The sequence below is a fragment of the Triticum urartu genome, chromosome 7A (assembly GCF_056163025.1).
Source record: "Triticum urartu cultivar PI428250 chromosome 7A, HENAU_Tu73, whole genome shotgun sequence".
NCBI classification, from domain to species: domain Eukaryota; kingdom Viridiplantae; phylum Streptophyta; class Magnoliopsida; order Poales; family Poaceae; genus Triticum; species Triticum urartu.
Genome location: NC_141879.1, coordinates 745,443,961 through 745,469,218, shown reverse-complemented (window position 1 = coordinate 745,469,218; position 25,258 = coordinate 745,443,961). Strand labels below are relative to the sequence as shown.

Below are 25,258 nucleotides of genomic sequence, written 5' to 3'. Positions count from 1 at the left end.
ATTATGCCAATTTTTGTAGTTTGATAATGTTTGGCAAATATTACCCATTTTATGTTGTATAACATATATACTTTTAATGATTGAAAACATACTATAGTCCTATATTAAATTAATACTTACCTAATTCATTATTATCCTATAACAAATCTATGCAGTTTTAACTTGATCCATGAAAAGGGTGGTTTGTAATTTTCTGTAATAATCTAAGTTTACATGAGTGTGACACCCTCTATTTGTTATTTGAAGCAATAAAATATGCAACCCATTAGAAAGTCACTTTGTGTTTGCAGTAATCTAAGTTTAGAGTGTCATACCCTCTATTTGCTATCTCTAGGACCCGACCCTTCGAAAATTAATTAATATCTGGAAGAGCTTCATTCACATACAATCCGCAAGCTTCACCAGTACTCAAAGTAACTTTACCGGCAGAGGCTATTCCATTAGACATGATTTTGAGAAATTGAGGTAGTTGGTATAAGTTAAACTGTTAGATGGAAAATGTATAGAAAAATACTCAAAAGTCTAGGCATCACGCTTCTTTTAATGATGAAAGACAAAATAATATGATATACATTTGAGATAGTAAATGATTAGAACGTACTCAGAAGTACAACATCCGTCAAATCAATGTTGCAAGACAGATTGAGAATGCATATAACTGAACATTTACCATGCATTTTGAAAAAAATGTAACATCCATATCCTCTACATATGAAATACCAACTAAATCTTTTAGCTAACATGCTATGGCATCGAAAATCACATGTAAAATGGGGCATGTATTAGCATCAAAGTGAACTGGCTAGTCAATGTTTTAATTGTGGATGTAGCAAACAAAGACCTTATGTCAGGATCACATGGTGCTCTCTTGGTGGAGCTGAAGAGCGCCACAGCTTGGTCACATCGATTGTTTACAGCGAACATAAATAGTCAAAATGATCAACGCAAGCATAGGCGTTGGCACACGTGACAAAATTAACATGCACTGAACATGGCATATGGAGATAAACTTTAGATTTAAAACTGAAAATACATAAACATCAATTGCCATATTATCCACACAACCAAGGAAAGCATGCAAGAGACAGTTATAATTTTTTCAATATATTGCTTATAGGTCTGCAACACACTTTACATTAAACTATGCATGCCATCTAGACAATTTCAGAACTCCTTTGTAACTACAGAGTTCATCTAGACACAAACAATAACACAAAACATTGAATACTCCACCTAGTCTAAAACACACATAGTCTATTCAAGAAGACCACATCGACAGTGCCGACGTATCAAACAGATCAGTCCAACTTCTAAGAATCAACTAATTCAGTTTTTCACTACTCCCCACCGGCTATACAGCCTGAGTACTGACAGAGTTGCATACAGTGAGAATTGCAGAAACAAGAAAGCAATTTTTAGTCTGATTCTATAGATTATTTAGCCTAGCACTATGTATGTATATTAGAGAGGAGCCGTATGAGATGAAAACCTCATGTACGGTTTTGTCTCGGTACCTCTCGGCTGAGGTCGTCGTCGAAGCCTCCGTCATCCCCAAGATTCTCCTTCGGCATTTCGCTCGCTTCAAGCTATGAAAGCAACACGCACGCCGCACCAAAACAGAGGAAACACCAAATCAAGCGATTAGCAGTGCAATCACTACCATATACGCATCGAACCCAATCCATGTACTGATTGTAACAAATCCAAATCCATGATGCATCCTGATATGCATATCCCTCATGATTACCAAATCAGTTATAGCTCCAACTTTTGAAAATGTTGGTCAACATTTTTTTTTCTGTCAGGGAACAATGACTGAACATTTAGGTATGTCGGGACGAAAAAGAAATATCTATTATTTCCTTATGTTCATTCGAAGATAGGATCTAGTAGTTGACAAGTGAGATCACCAATGGAACTTATTAGTGTAATGCCAGAATTAAGGAAACAATAATTCACTTCCTCACGGTCTGGAGCCAAACTATGATATTCGACATCTTCAGGGACTATAAAGGGATCCAAGACCAACATCTAAACCTGATTCACCATCTGATGTATCACTAACTCTTTCTAGCATTAGCCAAGGCTATAGGGGATCCAAGATCATCAACAACTGAAATTAATTCAGAATTTGATGTATCATTAATTCTTTCTGGTAACTGAAAGAAGTAGGAACAACGCATAAAATGTTAAAACTGAAAAGAGATTGACTCACTGAACAAATGACAGCTCACAGATCAGATATTTGATGATCTTGCCTTAAGCGCACGCAATCGTACAGAGCTTGTAATTGTGTCTTCTATATCAGATACTTGCACAATATCCCTTAATTTAGATGATTCCATGCCATGTATGATATGCAATAAGAAATAAGTTCATAAGTAGTTGTAGTAGGCAAGTTAGATATCATGTTGTAAGAGGGCAACAGCTGATTTAGAAAAAAAAACTACCTTCATAATCTAGGGGTCACTCCAAGGGCCTTTGTTGGACCTCAGGTATCCTCCCTGTTTGAGCATGTGCACAAACCACCCAAAAACACTGGTAATTGGCTGCACATATATTTTCTAGCAAGCCTTGTACCACAAATTCACAAATTAATCTTACACTAAAGGATCCAAACATATAAGATCGCTGTGCTCCAGATCAGTTTGAAACCATCTCCAGCATTTACAATGCATATTTGATGTAGTGTCTGCATAATTTAGCACACACTTGGTAGTTAGAACGCTGAAAAACACAGGCCTACATTTCATCAGTAAGACTTTCCTCAGCATAATAGTCACCATCTATTCTCTGCATACAGCGCACTAAATCCCTTGCAACCACAAGTTATGGAACTCTTGTTGTAACACTTTTATGACTGGTAATACAGTTGAATGTAGAATTATCAAAATTTACCTTTAGGAACTTCGTCTTTGCCATGAAAAGCACATTGCAAATCGTACAGTACTGCATGGTTGGCAGAAAATGAGTGAATGTCTGACACATCTTTAGATAAGAGATGGCCAAGTAAACAAGAAGAAGCTAGATCAGAACAGCTGCAAGAGATGGGTACATCCAGCATCATCCAAGGAACCTTCTCGTAATGCTCCTCTCATAATTGAAGCTTGGAGTGAGTTGATGAAATATGCAAACAAACTAACCCCTGATTAAGTTCCTACAATATGATAATTACAAATAGGAACAGCTATAGTCATCTATATATATTGGTTGTCCTCCTAGTGGCATCCTATGTGTTGCATTGCTGATTAAATAGCAAAACCATTTTAATTTTTTCCGTAGCACTTAACTTGACTATCGCATCTCATGTTATCACATTGCGTTATTTGGATTATCTAAGTTTTCTGGAGTAACAACGGGGTATTGTTTTTTTTGCGGGTAAAACTTGTATTACTCAACATCTCAAGTCCTTACAATCATTAACAACTAACTGAAGGGAAACTTCCGGACCGGAACCAAACCAAGTCATAGTTCTCCCTTAAGTACGAGCAAAATTAGCTACGCTATCGCTAACTCTGTTTTGATCACGTTTTAAATGGGTAATACAAGAATCAAAAGGACACATAAGATGTCTCATTATATACAACGGGGTATTGTTGTGTTGATAAATATATATAATTCCGGTGCAAACTTCATTAACAAAGAGGGGCAATGGATCCTGAGGAAGGGGAGGGAGAGGCGCATACCTGGCCGCAGCAGGTCCCACACCGGTGGTCCTCCTAGATCCAACCGACGTTGCTCCCCTGGCCCTGCTGCGAGAAGGTCGGAGATGAGGTGATTTGGCCGCGTGGCGAGCGTCTCAAGGGGAAGGGAGGCAGGACAGCGTGCACAACAATCCACGCCAAGGCAGGAGACGATCCCCACGGCGACGAGCTCCAGATGCAGCCACCTACCGATCCCATGAAAAAAAGAACTCAAAGACCAAATCAAGCTACATCTGTATGTATTTACATATCCAACGACTTGATAATTCTTATGCAGCTTCCCTTTTTCTATGGAATGATATAAATGTAGAGAATTTTTGGCCTACCACATATTCTGGGTGCATTCCTGGCAACCGTCCACAAGTCATGAAAAATCAAAAACATACACAAACCTCGAAGAGAATTAGCTCAAAGAACACTCTGAAGTTTGCTTCACCTGATATGCACGCAGCAGTTATGATTTGTCTCCTTGAAAACTAAAATATATGCGTCATCATATTTCATCCTGTTTAGTACAGAACCCTGACCACAACCATCCCTTTTTATGCTAAATGTAAAGTTGCAGCCTTCACAATGACAATTACCAGATTCAGTGCAAATCCGTAAGCACATATGTGACATGAACCGCCGAGATACTACCCTTCAGCACCTACATGGCGAAGTTCAGATAGCATTAGCATTTCAAAATTAACGACTGTCAAGTTCCTAATAATTAATGAAGTCCCACAACTACCACATTCTAGCATCTAGAATTCATTGCCACATTATGCACACAGAGACTAAAAGAGGCTGGCAGTACAATACTTTGGTTCATACATTACCTGTAGTATATGTTGGCCGACAACATCAGGCAAAGAACTTGAGGTCGATGTCGGCCATGACTCCCCAACGCCCCCAGGCCGAAGCAGCGGGGTAGGCGCCATCGGGCTGTGACCTTCGAGGCTTGGTACCTTGCTCCTCCTTCACCCAATGCAGATCGTAGTCCCACCCCGCAACTAGATCACCGTAGGAGATTAAATCAAAGGGGGGAGAGGAGGCAAATCAGGATAAAGAGAGGTGTGGGTAGTGGGTACCTGCAAGGACGGGATCGACGCCTCCTTCTGGGCCTGCACCTTCAAGGCTTCAACACGGGGGCTGCGGCTGGAGCACGGGCGAGGAGCGGCCGCACTTGGGGTCGCCACTGAGGGCAGCAGAGGGAGGAGGGAGGTGGAGGCTCCAGGCGCTGCTCGACGGGGCGCATCGGTGACCTCGGCCGTGGTGGGTGGGAGACAAGGCGAGAGGGAGAGGAAGGCGTGCCTGCAAAGGAAAAAGGAGTCAGAGGAGGTGTGGCGTGCGGGGCGGGGAGGCGGCGGCGGAGGCAACCCTAGATGGGAGGAGAGAACTAAAGAATAGCTGTGAGCGAGAGGTGTGAGGGGTGCGAGCGTTTGTTTCTGTCCTCCCTCGACACAGTAAAACGCGACAGTAAACCCGCGGATGTGGCACGCGCGAGCGATCGTCTTTGATGCATACCTTATTGTTTTGGATGATAGAGAGTCTCTTATTTTGTCACTTTCATATACTAGTGGGAATTTTTCATTATAAAACTTGGCTTGTATATTCCAATGATGGGCTTCCTCAAATGCTCTAGGTCTTCGTGAGCAAGCAAGTTGGATGCACACCCACTTAGTTTCTTTGATGAGCTTTCTTATACTTATAGCTCTAGTGCATCGGTTGCATGGCAATCCCTACTCCTTGCATTGACATCAATCGGTGGGCATCTCCATAGCCCATTGATTAGCCGCGTCAATGTGAGACTTTCTCCCTTTTTGTCTTCTCACACAACCTCAATCATCATATTCTATTCCACCCATAGTGCTATGTCCATGGCTCGCGCTCATATATTGCGTAAAAGTTGAAAGAGTTGGAAAAGGCTAAGTATGAAACAATTGATTGGCTTGTCATCAGGGTTGTGCATGATGATAGCATTTTGTGTGACGAAAATGAAGCATGGCCAAACTATATGATTTTGTAGGGATAAGTTTTCTTTGGCTATGGTATTTTGATAAGACATAATTGCTTGATCAGCATACTTGGAGTATTACTATTTTTATGTCAACAATAAACTTTTATCTTGAATCTTTCGGATCTTAACATTCATGCCACAATAGAGAAAAATACATTGAAGAACATTCTAGAAAGCATTCCACATCAAAATTCTGTTTTTATCATTTACCTACTCGAGGACAAGCAGGAATTAAGTTTGGGGATGCTTGATACGTCTCCAACGTATCTATAATTTTTTATTGTTCCATGCTATTATATTATCTGTTTTGGATGTTAATGGGCTTTATTTTACACTTTTATATTATTTTTGGGACTAACCTATTAACCCAAGGCCCAGTGCAAATTGCTGTTTTTTTGCCTATTTCAGTGTTTCACGGAAAAGAAATATCAAACGGAGTCCAAACGGAATGAAACCTTTGGGAGCGTGATTTTTGGAACAAAAGTGATCCAGAGGACTTGGAGTGGACATCAAGAAACAGTCGAGGAGTCCACGAGGCAGGGGCGCGCCTACCCCCTGGGCGCGCCCTCCTCCCTCGTGGGCCCCTCGTGGCTCAACCGACCTACTTCTTCCTCCTATATATGTTCACATACCCCGAAAACAACAAGGAGCACCACGAAACCCTATTTCCACCACCGCAACCTTCTGTACCCAAGAGATCCCATCTTGGGGCCTTTTCCGGAGCTCCGCCGGAGGGGGCATCGATCATGGACGGCCTCTATATCAACTCCATGGCCCCTCTGATGATGTGTGAGTAGTTTACTTCAGACCTTCGGGTCCATAGTTATTAGCTAGATGGCTTCTTCTCTCTCTTTGAATCTCAATACAAAGTTCTCCTCGGTCTTCTTGGAGATCTATTCGATGTAACTCTTTTTGCGGTGTGTTTGTCGAGATCTGATGAATTGTGGGTTTATGATCAAGTCTATCTATGAACAATATTTGATTCTTCTCTGAAATCTTTTATGTATGATTGGTTATCTTTGCAAGTCTCTTCGAATTATCAGTTTGGTTTGGCCTACTAGATTGATCTTTCTTGCAATGGGAGAAGTGCTTAGCTTTGGGTTCAATCTTGCGGTGCTTGATCCCAGTGACAGAAAGGGAAACGACACGTATTGTATTGTTGCCATCGAGGATAAAAAGATGGGTTTTATATCATATTGCTTGAGTTTATCCCTCTACATCATGTCATCTTACCTAATGCGTTACTATGTTCTTATGAACTTAATACTCTAGATGCATACTGGATAGCGGTCGATGTGTGGAGTAATAGTAGTAGATGCAGGCAGGAGTCGATATACTTGTCACGGACGTGATGCCTATATATACATGATCATGCCTAGATATTCTCATAATTATTCGCTTTTCTATCAATTGCTCGACAATAATTTGTTCACTCACCGTAATACTTATGCTATCTTGAGAGAAGCCACTAGTGAAACCTATGGCCCCCGGGTCTATTTCGCATCATATAAGTTTCCAATCTATTTTACTTTGCAATCTTTACTTTCAATCTATATCATGAAAATACCAATAATATTTATCTTATTATTATTATCTCTATTAGATCTCACTCTCGTAAGTGACCGTGAAGGGATTGACAACCCCTTTATCGCGTTGGTTGCGAGGTTCTTATTTTTTTGTGTAGGTACGAGGGACTTGCGTGTGGCCTCCTACTGGATTGATACCTTGGTTCTCAAAAACTGAGGGAAATACTTATGCTACTTTGCTGCATCACCCTTTCCTCTTCAAGGGAAAACCAACGCAGTGCTCAAGAGGTAGGAGCCCACATCCATTGGTCCCGGTTCGTGGCTGGAACTGGGACAAAAGGGGGGCCTTTAGTCTCGTTTTCAGCCATGAACCGGGACCAATGGATGTGCCTATATATACCCCCTCGCCGGTGAGCAGAGCACTCCACACTGCTCTGTTTTTTATGGCCGGCGAGGGAAGAGCTTTGTGGTGCTCTAGCTCACCTCCTATGCACATGAGGTGTTCGATGAAATGCCCGAGCCACACTAGTTAAGCTTTCTCCTCTCGAAGCTCGATCTCCAAGCTCTATTTTCCTCGAGATTTGTGTAGGTTTAGCGGTCCGTCAAGTCCCGTCCCCGTCTTCACCGCCGTCGATCGCTTGGGGGGATATATGGTAGAACCATGACCTAGCTTGGGTCCCCATCTTCCTCGAGATTTGTCTAGTAGCGGGCCAGAGCAGCACCTTGGGGGTGCCCCCAGGGGGGCACAACCCACCAGGGCGCGCCAGCCCCCCCTGGCGCCCCCAGGTGGGTTGTGCCCACCTCAGTGGCCTTCCGCACCCCCTCTTTGCTCTATAAATTCTCAAATATTCTGAAACTCTTCGGGGTTAACCTAGATCAGAAGTTCCACCGCCGCAGGGCTCCGTAGCCACCGAAAACCAATCTAGACCCGTTCTGGCACCCTACCGGAGGGGGGGGGGGAATCATCTCCGGTGGCCATCTTCATCATCCCGGCGGCCACCACGATGAGGAGGGAGTAGTCCACCCTCGGGGCTGAGGGTTTGTACCAGTAGCTATGTGATTTATCTCTCTCTCACTCTCTCTCGTGATCTATATCATGGGCTTTGTTAATATAGTAGGATCATATGATGTTTCTCCCCTCTATACTCTTGTTGTGATGAATTGAATCTTTATTCTTTGAAATTTTGTTATGTCGGATTGAATATTCAGAGATGAGAACACATGATATATGTCTTGCGGTATGAATACTTGAGGTGACAATTGGGGTGTCTTATTGATTCACTTGATATATGTTATGACATTTAACTCGCGGATTCCCGCGGTGATATTGGGGTAGTCTATGCATAGAGGTTGATGCACGTTTTTATTATCTTTTCTCCGACGGAAACTTTGGGGTCTCTTTATAGTTCTTTGTGTGGATTGAGTATTATGAATATGAACTTGCTTTGGTGTTATTCTAGTACAAACTCTAGGATAGATCGAACGGAAAAAAATAGCTTTGCGTTATTTTAGTACGAACTCTTGAATAGATCGAACGGAAAGAATAGCTTTGAGGTGGCTTAGTACCCTACAAACAATTCCTATCTTTTGTTCTCCGCTAATAGGAACTCGGGAGTGATTCTTCGTTACACTTTGAGGGATAATCATATGATCCAACTATGTTAGCACTATTGAGAGATTGCACTAGCGAAAGTACGGACCCTAGGCCTTATTTTTAAGCATTGCAACACCGTTTTGTGCCCGTTTACTATTAGTCACCTTGCTGTTTTTATAATTTTAAATTACAAAAACCAATATATACTCTCCATATTACATTTTTATCACCATCTTTTCGCCGAACTAATGCACCTATACAATTTGTCATTGTATTGGGTGTGTTGGGGACACAAGAGATTGCTTGTATTTGGTTGCAGGGTCGTTTGAGAGAGACCATCTTCATCCTATATCTCTCACAGATTGATAAACCTTAGGTCATCCACTTGAGGGAAAAATTTTATTGTCCTACAAAACTCTGCGCTTGGAGGCCCAACACGTGTCTACAAGAATAAAGTTGCGTAGTAGACATCAGGGGGTATGCGCTACTTCGCTTCGCAATGACATACACGCTATATAGGAGCTGCGAGGGAGACTTTCCCTCCTTGTGGCGCCCCCTCCTCCTAGAGGAGTTTGCACCTTTTTGTACATACAACTTTTGAAGCCTCCTCTAGTCCTCCAGTTCTAGTTCTAGTTGATCCTGGTTGATCAATTAGAGCTTGACCTAGATCATCTAATCCTCATAATTAGAAATCTAGTGTGGTTCTAATATCCTCCCTCTAATTCTTCGGCGAAGATTAGCTCTGGACGGCGAAGCGCTGTCGGGTCATGAAGACTGTACGCTTGCAACCAAGTAGAGAGGCCATGCTTTCGGTCTTCTGTTCGAGGGATCCTTCGTGGGCAATTCGCGGGATCGTTCATCTATGGTTCGGCGGACTCCAAGTACGATCTACATCGACTCGTCTACTTCCGCTGCATTCCGGAGTCGGTAACGACCATGATCCAAACTGTGTATGCATCTTCATAATTTTCCTGGGTGTTCGTAGGGCAAAAGTTTGTTTTCTCCTACGTTTCCCAACAGATGGGTGTGTCAAAGCGGGTGGAAGTAAGGGTTTGACCTTGAGAGTTTGTCAATGTTGAGGGTGTTGACCTCGTGCCATGTAGGCCATGAGGTGAACTATTACATTGGACGTCCACGTGTCGAATGCCACATTTTGCACACAACCTTGTGGAGTCCAATCTTCTTGGCTTCATAGAGAGTCCTCACTGTACTTCTCCCATAAAAAACATGACCACTTCTCTCCGGTAGTGGTGGGATGCCAACTAGTTTGATGGAGCGGAGTTTTTCTATCGCTTCGTGCTTGCAAATGTTGTTATGTTTTTATTGCATCCACTGCATCATAATCATTGACAAAGGGGGAGAGCCCTCAACCCTCCCCTCCCCTCCCCTAGCGTCGCCTCCCCCTGGGCAACGCCAAGGCTCCCTCAACCCTAGCACCGCAGGACTCCCCCTCCCCCTCCTTCTACCGCTGCTGCCACCGGCATGGGCCGCGGTGGCAGTGGGCCTGGTGCCGAAGGCACCTAGGCGGGTGGATGCGGCGCGATCTCATCTGAGGCGGTAGGGGCGGCCCCTCTTGTGAGATCCAAAGGCGGCGGCTGGGGCGGCGATCCCATGCCGTGCGGCGGTGGCCCGTGCGCCATAAGCCGGCGGAGCGGCGGCCCTGTGGACGGCGGCAGTGGCAGCGCTTCATCCGGCGGGGTGGCTGATCTGTGTGGAGATGGTGACGGCGACGACTGCGGATCCAACGCCTCGATCGGATCCGCCACGGGTTGGCCTTCCGCCGACCGGCGGCGCGTGGAGGGACCGGTGAGGAGATGACATATCTCCGCCGAATTACTGACGACGGCATTCGTCTTCGTGGCGAGGCTCCGTTCAGTTCCAGCCAGCCGCGAGATCGGGACAACATGGCTTCCGGTGAAAATCACGCCTAACCACGGTCATGGCGGACGATGGCGGCGTCTCGGACGTCGTTCCCTTCTTGAGGCATCGTCGGTGCAGGTCACGTCAACCAGATCTAGAGGTTCTGAGGGAAACCCTAGATCTGGGTCTACCGGATCAGACGATGGCGATGTTTTTGATGTCGTTCTCCCTCCTATGGGCATCTTTTTGGAGTAAGTGCTGGCTGGAGGGGACAAGAGGAGGAGCGGTGTGGCATCTGACACATCAACAACGGTGAGTCTCAGCGACATGGACCAGTGGGGTCTCGCCGGTGGGCGTGTGATGATGGATGAGCGCAGGATGGTGTCTTTGTCTGGCGTCGTGATGGCGTCAACGGCAGCTAGACCGGGTAAGGTTGATGCAGCAGTATAGCACTAAAGATGGATTGGTGGTAGGTGGCTGCGGCGACCTCATACCCGGCTGGCATCCTGGTTGAGGAGTGCGCCGGACTGATGGGTGCCCCATACCCGGCAGGTGTCCTGGTTGGGACCTCAGGTCTTAGATGTTAGGTTTGGCTGCGAGGTCTGTTTGGCATTAGGCCCAGATTTTCAGCACCCCTTCATCAACTAGATAGGAGTAGCGACATATGTTGCCTAGACAGTGGCTTTAGTCTTACTGTTGTATGACTTTGTAAGATCTTATGTGAATAATTAATAAAATAGCCACATGCATCGCCTAGATGCAGAGGCCGGGGGTCATCCTTCCTTAAAAAATCATTGACAAGGGTGGGTGTAATCCTTATCGGATGTTTAAGTGGGGATGACAGCTGCCAGGGTTGGGATGGAGCCACCCCATACCTTTAGGCAGTGCCTTGCATGCATCTTTATAGTCCGGTTTTTCACTAGTTAGACAAGCAACAATCTTTTTCTTCGTTATTAATGGATAGTTAAAGCTTTTGATCGATTTTAGTGAAAAAAAGACAATGCTCAAAGAACCGATGACATGGGGCTTAGGGCATCTCCAGCCGCGCCCCCAACAGGCCCCCCCAGGCCACTTTTTCGGCGGCGGCGCCGAAAAAACGGCCCAGTCGCGCCCCCAGGACGCCGAAAATCGCCGTTTCGGACCTTTTTTCCGCCCGGCGGTCACAGGCCGAACCCGGCGCTAGGGAAAAGCATCCCTGGCCCACACCGACAGGGGAAAAGTCAAGGTTTTCTTTCCCCGACTCGCCTCGCACCCCCCGCGCCCTCGGCCACCACTAGCTATATCCTGGCGACGGCCGCCGCCCTACTCCGCTAGATAGCCATTCCCCGCCGGAAAATAGCAGCGCTTCGCCGCGGCAGCCCCTCCCACAGCAGCTGGGCGTTTCCAGCCGCCGTTTCCGGCCGCGGAGGCGCGGTTTAACGGCGGGTACACGCCCACCGAGCGCAAGGTGTTCGGCGTTTTGCCTGTCTCGGCGATGGACTCGGATGAGGAGGAAGAGCTCGCCGCGCTGCTGGAGGAGGAAGCCGCGACCGACGTCCAGGAAGAAGAGCATCTGATGGTGCTCGCCGCCCTCGCCGAGCTGCTGGCGAGCAATGAAAAGCCGTGGCGAGGTGGCTCGGCGCCGGGGCGGGTGAAAGCAAAGAACCGGCATCGTCTGCAAGGCTACTGCATGCTCTACTCCGACTACTTCGCCGATGCTCCACTTCATGGTGAGAAAACATTTCGGCGCCGTTATCGGATGAGCCGAAAGCTCTTCCTCAGGATTGTGAATTCCATCCGGGAGTTCGACAACTACTTCAAGTGCAAGATGGATTGCACTGGCACTCTTGGATTCACCTCCATCCAGAAGTGCATGACAACGATGAGGATGCTTGCATATGGAGCTCCCAGTGATTCACTCGATGACTATGGGCGCATGGCCGAGTCCACCAGCATAGAGTGTTTCTACAAGTTCTGTCGGGCAGTGGTGGCAGTGTTTGGGCCACAATACTTGAGAACACCCAATGCGGAAGACACTGCTCGGATCCTAGCCCAGAATGCAGAAAGAGGATTTCTTGGGATGCTTGGAAGCATCGACTGCATGCATTGGAAATGGAAGAACTGCCCATTTGGTTGGCAGGGGATGTACAAAGGCGCCAAAGGCGGTTGCAGTGTGGTGCTTGAGGCGGTAGCCACACAGGACCTCTGGATTTGGCACTCCTTCTTTGGTATGCCAGGAACTCACAATGACATCAACGTGCTGCAATGCTCTCTTGTTTTTGCCAAGCTCGTTGAGGGCCATTCTCCTCTGGTGAACTTCGAGATCAATGGGCACAAATACAACAAGGGGTACTATCTAGCTGACGGCATCTATCCGAGATGGTTGACATTTGTGAAGACGATCTCAAACCCTGTGGCAGGAGGCAAGAACGCCTGGTTTGCGAAGCTTCAGGAGGCTTGCAGGAAGGATGTCGAGCGGGCATTTGGTGTGCTCCAATCTCGATTCGCTGTTGTTCGGTACCCCGCTCAGACCTGGTCGAAAGATCAAATGTGGGAGATCATGACTTGTTGTGTCATCTTGCACAACATGATCATCGAGAGCGAGCAAGAAGACCCAGTGTTTGACACTGAACCATACTACAGGCAGGGTCCTCTAGCCGAAGTTGATCACCAGCTACCGGCAACTTGGACTGCCTATCTCAGTATGCGTCAGGAGATCCGAGACCCACAGGTGCATCATCAACTGCAGAAAGATCTGATTGAGCACCTATGGAGGCTCAAGGGGGACGCCGCGTGATGAAATACGAGTTTTTATTTGTTGAACTATATAATTTGTATTGAACTATTTGTTGCTGTAGTATTTTGTTGAAGTATTTGATTTTTCTGTGATGAAATATGTGATAAGAAATAATTGTGTTGATAATTGAACGCCGAGACACGGCGAAACCACGCCGAATATGGGCCTATTCTCGCCCATATGGGCCGTTTATTTGCCGAAATTGGGCTGCAAAGTGGGCCAATTTCGGCGCCTGGGGGCGAGCTGGAGGCGACGACTGGGCGCAAAACCGCCCCCAGCGCCGACTGTATCGCCGGCTCGCCCCCAGGGGGCGATTTTTATGCGTCCTGGGGGGCCAACGGCTGGAGATGCCCTTACATGTCAGGCCTCTTTAGGTTTGGAGGAGTTGTAGGAACTCCATAGGATAAGATATCTATAGAGTTATTTCTTTAGAGCCATTTGGTTTATTGTAATGAATTCATATTCCTATATATACTTGGTTCATATTGTCAACATGTTAAAGAAAAATAAATGTTAGCATTGATTCCATGTCAAAATATCTTATGTTGTGAATCTCAAATGATGTTTCATTTCCTATACGTTTTCTATTCCTTTGATATTTCTATCTTAGAGCATCTCCAACAGGCATGCAATGCGTGGCGCGCTAAATAATTTTTACAGCGCTGAAATAGCTTTTTTTTTGCACGCAGCAGAGCGCTGGCTCCAGCGGTCACGGCAAAATATGGCGCACGCGAGCAACTCCAGCAGGTGCTTCAAAAAACAGCACGCGCGAGCAACCGGTACTACGATGCAATACATACAAACAATATGGCAACATATAGATAAAATTCAAATAGCATAGTTCAAACACAACACCACAAACTAGTCCATACGGTAAAAATAAAAATAGATTAAAACGATACTACGACGCAAATATATTAGTCCATACGATACAAACTACTCCTCGTTGTTGTCCTCCTCCTCCTCGGTGTAGTCCGACGACAGAAAGGGGTCATCCCACCGAGGATCATTGTCGTCAAAGGTCGTCGCAGATCCCAATTCGCACTACGCTATCACCAGTGCCTTCCGCGCACGCCTATCCACCCGATCCGCGGCTCGCAGCGCCCTCCTGTGCGCCCAGAAGTCATTCTCGGCGGCGACATCCTCCGGGAAGCGCTGGCACCACTCCGCCATGGCGTACTTGTCCGCCTCGACGATGAGCAGGCGACGCTCCCACCTACACTGGATGTGGCGGTCCTCGTCGATGATGAGTCACGGCGGAGGCACGAGGTCCTGTACCTGCTGGCGCGTCCGAGAAATTCATATGTGAACGTGTCCGGTTGAGGCGCCATGCCGCCACGTCGTACGCGCGGGAGGCCTCGTGGACGGTCTCGAACGTCCCGAGACCGAGACGTATATTACCGGAGCGGATCTCTGCATAATACACGCCGGAGGGGCGGGCGCGGACACCACGGTAGCCAGAGCTGCTCCGGGCGCGCGGCGGCATGTCGGCGGCGGGAGAGACGGGCACGGCGGCGGGAAGAAGGAGGCGAGAAAGAAGGGCGCGGCAGGGAAGAAGGAGGCGATGGAGTGGCGGTTGGCGGGCTCGTGCGCGCTGTTTTTATAAAGCACGCCTGACGCCGCGCGCCGGGCCGTTTTTTCACGCACGCGCACTTCTTTTCCCCGCGCCTGCTGGAGCGCGCCAATCCGGCCTGAATGCGTTAAAAGTTGTTTTTTTTTCCTTTAGTGGGGCTGTTGAAGATGCTCTTATGAATAAAAGGTACGTGACATTTAGACAGAGGATAAATAAATAACATAACTGAGAAAGCATATGGTTTGGCCACGTAGACGCATGCAGCAGCTCGTGGTGAAGAGAAGTTGGATAAGGGGGCAGGAGGCGCGCGGAAGGCGCAGCCACAGACAGCAGCACCGCAGCGCCCCGTTCCCGCCATGGCCACCGCCACCGCCGCGCTCCACCTCCTCCTCCCCACCCGCCGCCGGGGACGCCTCCTCGTCCCCCGCGCCTGCCAGGCCGACTCCTCCACCACCACGTCTCGCCGCGGCCTCATTGCCGACACCGCCACCGCGGCCGTCGCCGCCGCCGCCGCGCCGCTGCTGCTGCCCCGGCTCCCCGCGGCGCGCGCCGAGGACCTGTCCGAGTGGGAGCGCGTCGGGCTCCCCATCGACCCCGGCGTCGTGCTCCTCGACATCGCCTTCGTCCCCGACGACCCCTCCCACGGTAAGATAAAATTCTTCAGCAAAGACCATTGATGTTCAGTTAAGTTCAGTCCGTCGATTGAGTGGCAAAAGAAACACCATTGCCGACCACTAACAATTCTCTGTTGTGTCGTAGGGTTCCTCCTGGGAACGAGGCAGACGATCCTGGAGACCAAGGACGGCGGGCGCACCTGGTTCCCGCGCTCCATCCCGTCGGCGGAGGACGAGGACTTCAACTACAGGTTCAACTCCGTCAGCTTCAGCGGCAAGGAGGGGTGGATCGTCGGCAAGCCGGCCATCCTGCTGCACACCAAGGACGCCGGCGACAGCTGGGAGAGGATCCCGCTCAGCGCCCAGCTCCCAGGGGACATGGTAACTGACTGATGAATTCATTCCCCTCTTGACTGTATCTTCAGAATTGTAACACTCTTTTTTGCACTGCAATTGCATATAGGAGTACTAACTAAATTGAGGGAACAGAGGTAGGGATTTGACTGACGGTTGATTATGTGGCAGGTTTACATCCAGGCTACCAGGGAGCAGAGCGCGGAGATGGTGACCGACGAGGGGGCCATCTACGTGACCTCCAACCGCGGCTACAACTGGAAGGCCGCCGTGCAGGAGACCGTGTCGGCCACTCTCAACAGGTAGGGGAACAAAACTTGCCACACAATGTTAAGGTTCAGGTGCAGTGGTTATGTTTGCTTACAATGTCTTAATATTCAGTACCTAGTTGTGCACAGACCACGTTACTCTGATGAAAATGATAGGGAAATTATTGTCTGGCTGAACATTATGTTGCATTTCGGTTGGTGCTAATTCCTGCGGTGTGTGGCTAGGTGATCATCAAGGCATAACATGGTTTGCTCCGCCGTTTTTCTCTGTGGTGCAGAACAGTTTCAAGCGGCATTAGCGGTGCGAGTTACTACACCGGCACTTTCAACACGGTGAACCGCTCGCCTGACGGCAGCTACGTCGCTGTCTCCAGCCGCGGGAACTTCTTCTTGACTTGGGAGCCTGGGCAGGTTCGATGATATTAAGCTACTACTCTGCATTGTCGATTTGGGTGAATTGTCTGCCCAGGGTTTTGTTCTGAACTCTGAAGTATCTATTTACACCTGCAATTGCAGCTATATTGGCAACCGCACAACAGGGCTGTGGCGCGGCGGATACAGAACATGGGATGGAGAGCAGATGGTGGGCTCTGGCTCCTCGTCCGCGGCGGTGGACTCTTCCTCAGTAAAGGAACAGGGGTGAGTGCTAGTTCTTTTTGGATTTGATCAGCTTAGCTAGCAGAATGGGCAAATGCAGCATAATGCATAATGCAGTTCTAATTCTGCCTCTCAGCTCTCATCAACATCCTATAATTTGGTTCCATTTCCAGATAGTTGAGGACTTTGAGGAAGCATCGGTGCAAAGTCGCGGGTTTGGAATTCTGGACGTGGGCTACCGCTCAAAGGTAACACTAATTGAAAACAAACTGTACTCTGTTTACATGATACTACAAAGTACTCCCTCCATCCCTAAATATAAGCCCTTTTAGAGATTTAACTTAGACTACATACAGAACAAAATGAGTGAACCTATACTCTAAAAGGCGTCTATATACATCTGAATGTAGTCTCTATAGTGGAATCTCTAAAAGGACTTATATTTAGGAATGGAGGGAGTAAGATTGAACAACTAGCTGATCTTTGGTTCCATTTTAAAGGATGAGGCATGGGCTGCCGGTGGGAGTGGCGTCCTGCTGAAAACAACCAACGGCGGCAAGACCTGGGTTCGCGACAGGGCCGCAGATAACATCCCCGGCAACCTCTACTCCGTAAAGTAAGCACCCGGATCACCTGAATTCCGCAGGAGATATCATTATTTTACCTGTTCAGGGTCTGAGTCTGTTTCATGTCTGAAAATCTGCCAAAATTTACAATGGGTGTGTTTGGATGCTGCAGGTTCATTGGAGACAACCAAGGTTTCGTGCTAGGAAACGACGGCGTCTTGCTCCGATATGTTGGCTGAAATGGAAAAATAAAAACCATGGCTATCTAAACCCTTTTTGTATGTAAGAATGATCCATATATAGACGCACATGTGAAAGGCTGCTGATTGTCCCGATGTTCTTACTTCTGCAAGAGAGTGTAAATCTTACCTGTCTATTACTGTTATTTGACCGACGGTTGTTTCAAACATTCAAAGGCATACAGTACAGTAGTACGTGAGCAGTGAGCACATACATTAGTTTATCTGATGCTGATATGCTATGAATTTTGTGAACTGCAAATTAACTGTGTACATCAAGACTGCCAGTACGTACTTTCTAGTGCAAAACCCGAAAACAGGCTGTGGTCTGGATATAAATATCTCCTGTTAACCGAAAAAGGCTCCACGCCCCGCGTTCTCAGAGGAGACGGCGGATTGCAGTAAGGGCAGCTCCCTGAATGTTGGCAGCCGAGCATTGCCAGATTCCTCTCTTCTCGACGGCCTGCCAAAACCCGCAGGATGAAAGCTGCTCTGGACTGAGTTTTAGTCTATGTACCGGCACAATACTAGTTGTGCTCTGCTGCTGCAAGCTCCGTCTGTCATGCCATCCATGTGAGCTGAGTTGAGAGGGAAATGGAAGAGGCAACTTGGTTGGACAGGCATGATTTTCTGCAACCTCAATCCTTGCTCCTCATAGTGACGATCACATTGATGGGATGGGAACAGGAGCCGTCAAATGACACTGTAGTTGCCCCCCCCTGTTAACTTGGTTAACTGGCTTGTTCGCTTTATTCGGTTCGGGTTTGCTATTTCACATCTAGATGTGAGATAATATCTCACATCTAACTCCCTCACCCTTAGGGACAAAACAAATTCATGGAAGACTTAAAAAAAAAATCAAGGATGAGGGAGTTAGATGTGAGATAATATCTCACATCTGGATGTGACATAGACAGATGAATAAAGCTCTCCGTCAGGCCACTAGTGTCATTTTTCTGTTTTAAACTTGTGTACGCATGCACTGATGTGATGGACACATGCAGCCTGCACGTAGCTGGGACGTGCCCTCCGCACGATCCCGTTTTTTCCCTTTGTTGGCTTTCTGTAAACCCGGTCAGCGTGGCACGTCTGTGTGAAGGAGGTCGTGGGATGGCGCGATCAATCCGGATCACGACGGGCTGGCCGGGGTTTGTTAGCTAGGCTTTCGGTTGTACCAGGAATAAGGGAAAAGGAATGAAACAGAAAACGTGGCGTTGTTAGCTGCGGCAAAAAGGCTTTTCCTCTCTCGCGTGTGTTGTGTGCGTTCTTCGCTCGATCGGCTAATCGGCAACGACAATTGGCATCAGAGCTTCGGGTGTTTGATCCTTGGCGCGGCGGCGGTGTTTGATCTGCTGTGGTCATGTTCGGTGACGAGTCGGACGGGAAGAACAAGGGCGGCGCCAGGTTGCCGACGAAGACGCCTCCATCCAAGGCGCCGGTCGCGCGCCTCACCGGCAGCGGCAGCGGCGAGTACCGCGTGGTGGAGTGCGTTGTGCGAGAGGAGTCAGACTGTCAAGGTTGATCATAGCTGTCAAGGTTGATCTTTTTTTTACAGAGGAGACAGACTGTCAGGTTGTTTCTGTAATATTCGTCTACAAAATATTCTGTTTAGTTGAGTTGATTTGACACCCTCATCTCGAACCGGGAACATGAAGAAAAACACAAAAATTTACTTGATTCAGAGAATAAAAGCTAGTACAATTCTGTTGGACATTGGTCACATCATACAACTACATACAAGGCAATCTAGCGCACTACAAGCACATATAATTGCAGATTATTGGTGTAAGAAAACAAAGAGCTGCAGCTTATATAGTGGAAAGCAGATAAGTGTCATAAATATAGTCTGGTACGCTTCATCTTGTGCACAACAATCCGCTGCACAACAGTCCATTTGGCGAACTGATCTTATATCAAAATGAGCCATCAATTTATTCAGCACCGAGAGGTTACTTGATTGTTTTTTTTCCTTTTCTTTCCATCTTACAACGCAGGAAAATGCAGGAAGTTGTAATTTTGCCAAAGTTTTGTGATGGCGGCATGGAAAAACTTCTGGCATTTCCTTTTTGTTCTTCGTCAGCAGCGGCCCTGCAATGGTTTTGATTCAGTTCAGATCGAGCCAACAAACACAAAATCTGACCCTGCAGACACGCGTGGCTGCTGCAGAGTTTCAAAACCTGCACCGCAGCTGTTACAGAGTTCAGAAAACCAACCGTACATACGGGGCAGATCGAACAAACTGTCCACCATGGTTTACCAACAGCAAACTTGGGGGTGAATGTCTTTTCGTTATTCAACTTGAAATAAAGTGCGCCATGATGGCATTCACTCTCAAAAAAAAAAGAGATGCAAACTTGGGGGTCAAACGTGGCCGCGCAGGTGTACCATTGTCTTCGTTTTGCCTATTGTTGCTTTACTTTCTTTTGAGGGGTTATTGTTGCTTTGCTCTTTCATTGCCCCTATGCACGATAAATTAGGGTTTGAACAATTTGGGCAGGCCCAGTTCACCCCTCGCTCATTTACGGTCGCTTGTTTTCTTTCTTGTTTCTCTTAAAAACCAACAACCGCTGGTTTAAAAAAATCAGACTATTGGTTTTTTGATAGATTTAACAAAAAAATACAGAATACAAAAAATCCATTTTTTCAGAATAGTTCATGAGTTTAAACAATGTTTGATAATTCTAGAAAAAAATATTCATAAATTTGAAATTTTTTGCTGAATTTTGAAAATATTTGTGAATTTTAGAAAAATGTTGAACAAATTACTAAAAATGATCACAAGTCTAAGAATTTTCACAAATTTAAAAATCACAATTTTTGAAAAGTTACAAATTTAAGTTTCTCACATTTTTTTAAAATAATGTACATGGAGATGAAAGAAAATGAGGAAAACAGCCAGAACATAACCACCAAAAAAGCAGATGAAAAAAAAAGAGATAGCCTACCATAATAAACTGCAAGGAACATTTCAGTAAGTTCCCAAAACCATTGCAATGAAGCCTACAAGGGCTGACCCATTTCGGAAGTAGCGTGGGGAGAGATGTGCGTGTGTACCAATTGGCTACTATATAGCGCCTTAAGCGCCAAATAGCAATATCTCCATGAAGGGCTTGTATAATCTTGACCCCCCTGTCCCGATAAATTGCCCCTGGAGACGTTGTTGTCATCGTCCTGTGTCGTTGCACAATGGTTTTGAAGAATAATACAGTAGAGGAGAGGCACCTTGGCATGATTAGAAGAAAGCTCGGGGTTATATCCTTAGATCGGATAAAGTCTACACACAGGCCTATAATGTGTACCACGTAGGAAGAAACCATAGTTCATTTAGCCTGTTAATCTCTCTTCGACGAGTAACTTGCATGTTCCACTAAAATCTATGTTAAGTGGTTTTCCATGTTTAGTTTCGTGTAGAACATTTTAATGCATACACTCTCAAGACCACTTTTATAAATCAGATGAAACCAAATGCATACCAAATGAGCATATCATCATATGTATGCAGATGTAAAGTCGATAGTATGTTTATCTATCATCAGGGATTGGTATAAGCAATGTTATTTCAATACAAATTACAGAACATGTACATGTTAGTTTATTACCGAACCCAACTTACAAGTCGTATTTTTAATGGTCAAATTTATACTTTAGAAGTTTCTATATCTATGCTTACCAACAATATACTAGAATCACTATCAAGACATTAGTTAGACAACAAACTAGAGATCTCTATCATTATTTTTGATGATGCTAAATATACACAAACACATAAAGACACACATAAATATTCTACACTCTATAATTAATGCAGTTGTCAAAAATCAATTTAAAAAGTTTTTTTTCACACAATTTAAATTTAGCAGAAGGACTTTAGTGATATAAATTACAATTGCATAAGAAAGTGCATTACAATTAATATTTGACACCATCATTATATGACTAATATGGTAGTTAAAAATAAAAAGTTATATGCTTTAATACTACAGCATGATAAAAATGAGTTTAAAAAGTATTAAAATTTAGTATAAAAATATTAATCTCAAATACATTTTAATCAAAAATTTGTTTTGATTGATCTTTAAAGTTAGAATACATCACTTAGCCTCATCAATGAAGCGACCGAGAGCGTGTTGTGTTCTATAGTCAAGTATTTATGGTATGGAAAATAATAATAATTACAATGGTGATATTGGTATATAATCGGATAAAGAACTCAACGATCTTTACATCTGTACCTACTTATAAAAGAGCAAACATTTTCTCTATTTGTTAAACTCCACTAAACATGCAGAGAGGACTAACCACTAAACATACAGATAAGACTAACCACCTCACGACCTGACCCAATTAAAACATTTAACTGTTCAAATTTTTCTAACTCATGACTAAAAATACCATTAGCAATTAACCTGGCGGACCAACACAAATAAATTAAATATGATCTCTATTAAGAGGAAACGACGATTTCTATATGTCTAAAGAGGGGAAACATTGGAATCAAAGCTAAAATGGAGTCCACAATCTCCCTCTCCTCAACAGGTGCTTGCATTGCGTCGCTTCTTGGAGTGACCGCCTAGTTCAGGGCTTACCTGCTGCACATCGAGGGTACACGATGCACATTTTTCCAAGAGGTATTTTTTCTTATCGACATATATTTTTTATTAGAGTTCATTTTTTTTGCCATTGAGATATTCAGAAAGCCGATCTTGACATTTTTCATATAGTAGTACTTTGTGCTTAAGGGGCTTTTTTTGGTTCACAAGATTCAAAAAACAGGGGAAGATAAAGAAAAACACAAAAATTTACTAGATTGAGCGCAAAAATCATATGGAATGGTACTAGGAAAGCTCACAAATTCAGAGAATAAAAACTAATACAATTCTGTTGGACATTGGTCTCATCATACAACTACGTACAAGCCAATCTATCACACTACAAGCACATATACTTGCAGATTATTGGTGAAAGAAAACAAAGAGATGTATCTTATATAAGCAGATAAGTGTCCTAAAGACAGTCAGGTACGCTTCATCTTGTGTACAACAACCCGCTGCATGGCATCGATGTGATTGAAGAATGCAAACCGCCAGATCTTGCAAAAGAACAATGCTCCAAACCATACCCAGAAACCGAAGACAGTTCCAGCAATCACCGATTAGTACAACCACACTGTTTCATGTTCATGGTCGCCCTCAACTGGTGTTGTACTACTCGAATTATTTGTGCATGAAATGCTCAATGGAGGGCCACAAAGTCCAAGGTTATTGTCGTAGATCGATGGGTCCTCAAGTGTTTGGAGCTGACTGCCTGTAGGTATGTCTCCAGACAAAAGGTTGTTGGATAGATTGAGAGCGGAGAGGGACATCAGGTTTGAGACACTAGGAGGAATATGACCTGATAGTTTGTTCCAAGAGAGGTCAAGGGATTCTAATAAATTTAGATTGCCAATATCCTTGGGGATACTACCAGACAGATTATTTCTTGAAATATTTAGTAACCACATGCCTCTGAGACTTGTCAGCCCTGAAGGGATCTCACCAGATAGAGAATTACCAGAGAGATCAATACCAGTCACAAATGCATGTCTCCCCTCAAAAGTGTACTCCCGTCCTTTCCAAATTATATCCATGCTCCATTGTAAAAATAGAAATATCTATAGGTGGTAAGTACTATGACGTTTGTTACAACTGGTTGCAATCGTTGTGGATGGAGTTACTACACTGGTTGCAATCTCCCTCACCTGGTGTCGGCGCCATCGACCGCATATGGCTTGAGGCAGTCGTTGCGCCAGTTGACTTTACTGAGGCAGCGGATGGAGTTACCGTTGATGTCATTCTTGAGGACCCCTCACCTGGTGTTGGCGCCATCGACCGCATATGGCTTGAGGCAGTTGTTGCGCCAGTTGACTTTACTGAGGCATCGGATGGAGTTACCGTTGATGTCAGTCTTGAGGACCCCTCACCTCGTGTCGGCGCCATCGACCTCATATGGCTTGAGGCAGTCGTTGCGTTAGTGAGGCTCTTGAATCCATGGACGGAACCACCATTGATGTAATGCTCGAGGAACAAACATTTGGCGTGGGCATCCTCGACTGAACATGGCTTGAGTCCGCCATTGCGTCAGTTGACGTTATAGAAGCCTCAGACGGAGCCGCCGCTGTCGTCATTCCTGTGGAACAGTCACCGTGTGTCGGCGTCCTCGACCGTCCATGGCTTGAGGCCGCCACTGCACCAGTTGATGTTATTACAGTCGATGGTGGAGCCGCCGTTGTTGTCGTTCTTGAGGCTGCCGCCGTGGCCGCCCTTGTTGGCGTAGTTGAGGATGCGGGTGGAGCCTCCTGTGACCTCACCTTCTTACCAAGAAACTGTCTTGGCATGGCGTGATCTGCTTCTCTTCTTCTTCGCCGTCGTTCTCCTCCTTCCCTTCCTCTTCTGCCTGGTGAGCTGAGCTGAGCTGAGCTGGTGTGAGCTGGGTGAGGTATTTGCTTTGTGTTGGTTGGGGTTGAGGAAGCGCTGTGGCAACGATATATATAACAGAGACAGAGGGATGTCATCTCTTTTGGTGTCCTTGCTTATTTCGCTCAAACTTACGTCTGTTCACACTCACAACGAAAGCCAGTTTGTCCCTTATGTTTCCTTGAATATGTCCAGTATACACGATACACATATATTACTACTGACGGATGGATGCGATTGGGTCAAGTCAAAGGCCATGGTCGTCACCGCGTTCGTCTTCATTTCTCATACATTAGGATACACGTTAGGTAAGTTTAGGTAGGAAACGGCTAAGAATGAAATAAATAGCCCAAAGTACCTTCGTACACTCAAGAGCAAATGCTACCGGTGTGAACAGTAAAAAAATAAAAAAATTCAAAACATTCTGAATTTTTTTGGTGACATACTTTCACAAATGTTTGTTGTGCATGCAAAATTTCATCACGGAATCGTATTGGTGGAAGTCGTGCCAAAAAAACAAAATCAGAGTTCCAAAATGACCCTTGCTGGATCCCAAACACTGCTTGATGTGTCTTTGACAACCCCAGCTTCGCCATCATAGAATTCATCTTCGTGGGACAATGCCTTACCATGACGTGGTATTCTTCTTTCTCTTATTTGTCAAAGTGATGTGAGGTGAGGTTTATACAGTGTTTGCTTTGCTCTGGCTGGGTTGAGGAAACCTGAAGCACGGCAGCATAGCCTGAAGACGCGCTTACACCGGGGAGAATGGTTGGTGGCCGTTGCCGGTCAGTCTCTTCTGTTTTGGGTAGTATATATGTATATCCAATGCATTCTTATTGACGGATGGATGCGGTTGGGTCAGTGGTCGTGGTCGTCGCCGCGTTGGTCTTCATATCTCCTCCTCCTCCTTATACTACTAAGTACGTTAGAACTAGCGTGGTAAAGTTTAGGTAGCAGACTGCTAATAGACAAGGATCATGTCCTTGTCTTGTTTGTTAATTTGCAGTCAGGCCCATTCATACAAGGCTTGCCCCAGCACTGAGTTAAAATAAATCAGCTTAAGATATCTTGCAATCACACCATAATCATACACATATGTGATTTTAAGCAAATTCTTTCTTTGACCAAC

The 25,258-nt window shown here is 45.7% G+C and overlaps 3 protein-coding genes and 1 pseudogene across 3 annotated transcripts; 2 read left to right on the top strand and 2 right to left on the bottom strand.

Moving 5' to 3' along the window:
- Positions 1 to 12,160: 12,160 nt before the first annotated feature.
- Positions 12,161 to 13,502, top strand: LOC147962664 (uncharacterized). The gene has a single exon (XM_087537707.1). It carries the CDS (start codon positions 12,161 to 12,163, stop codon positions 13,460 to 13,462), a length of 1,302 nt encoding a protein of 433 aa, XP_087393833.1. The 3' UTR covers positions 13,463 to 13,502.
- Positions 13,503 to 15,293: 1,791 nt separating this feature from the next.
- HCF136 (photosystem II stability/assembly factor, chloroplast (HCF136)) lies at positions 15,294 to 17,898 on the top strand. The gene is made up of 8 exons (XM_048686754.2): positions 15,294 to 15,680; positions 15,795 to 16,030; positions 16,175 to 16,305; positions 16,551 to 16,683; positions 16,789 to 16,911; positions 17,043 to 17,117; positions 17,370 to 17,485; positions 17,608 to 17,898. The coding sequence occupies exons 1-8, from the start codon at positions 15,392 to 15,394 to the stop codon at positions 17,672 to 17,674; spliced, it is 1,170 nt and encodes a 389-aa protein (XP_048542711.2). The 5' UTR covers positions 15,294 to 15,391; the 3' UTR covers positions 17,675 to 17,898.
- Positions 17,899 to 22,462: 4,564 nt separating this feature from the next.
- On the bottom strand, positions 22,463 to 23,300 carry LOC147962663 (receptor-like protein EIX2; annotated as a pseudogene).
- LOC125525388 (uncharacterized) lies at positions 23,125 to 24,187 on the bottom strand. The gene is made up of 2 exons (XM_048690392.2): positions 23,800 to 24,187; positions 23,125 to 23,689 (listed from the first exon to the last, which is right to left on the bottom strand). The coding sequence occupies exons 1-2, from the start codon at positions 24,045 to 24,047 to the stop codon at positions 23,353 to 23,355; spliced, it is 585 nt and encodes a 194-aa protein (XP_048546349.1). The 5' UTR covers positions 24,048 to 24,187; the 3' UTR covers positions 23,125 to 23,352.
- Positions 24,188 to 25,258: the final 1,071 nt, after the last annotated feature.

Coding starts and splice junctions, on each gene's coding strand:
- LOC147962664 (XM_087537707.1), top strand. CDS start 12,161: ATGGACTCGGATGAGGAGGAAGAGCTCGCCGCGCTGCTGGAGGAGGAA.
- HCF136 (XM_048686754.2), top strand. CDS start 15,392: ATGGCCACCGCCACCGCCGCGCTCCACCTCCTCCTCCCCACCCGCCGC. Junction 15,681..15,794: donor CCCCGACGACCCCTCCCACG/GTAAGATAAAAT, acceptor GTTGTGTCGTAG/GGTTCCTCCTGGGAACGAGG. Junction 16,306..16,550: donor GTGTCGGCCACTCTCAACAG/GTAGGGGAACAA, acceptor TCTGTGGTGCAG/AACAGTTTCAAGCGGCATTA.
- LOC125525388 (XM_048690392.2), bottom strand. CDS start 24,047: ATGCCAAGACAGTTTCTTGGTAAGAAGGTGAGGTCACAGGAGGCTCCA. Junction 23,690..23,799: donor CCGTCTGAGGCTTCTATAAC/GTCAACTGACGC, acceptor TGGATTCAAGAG/CCTCACTAACGCAACGACTG.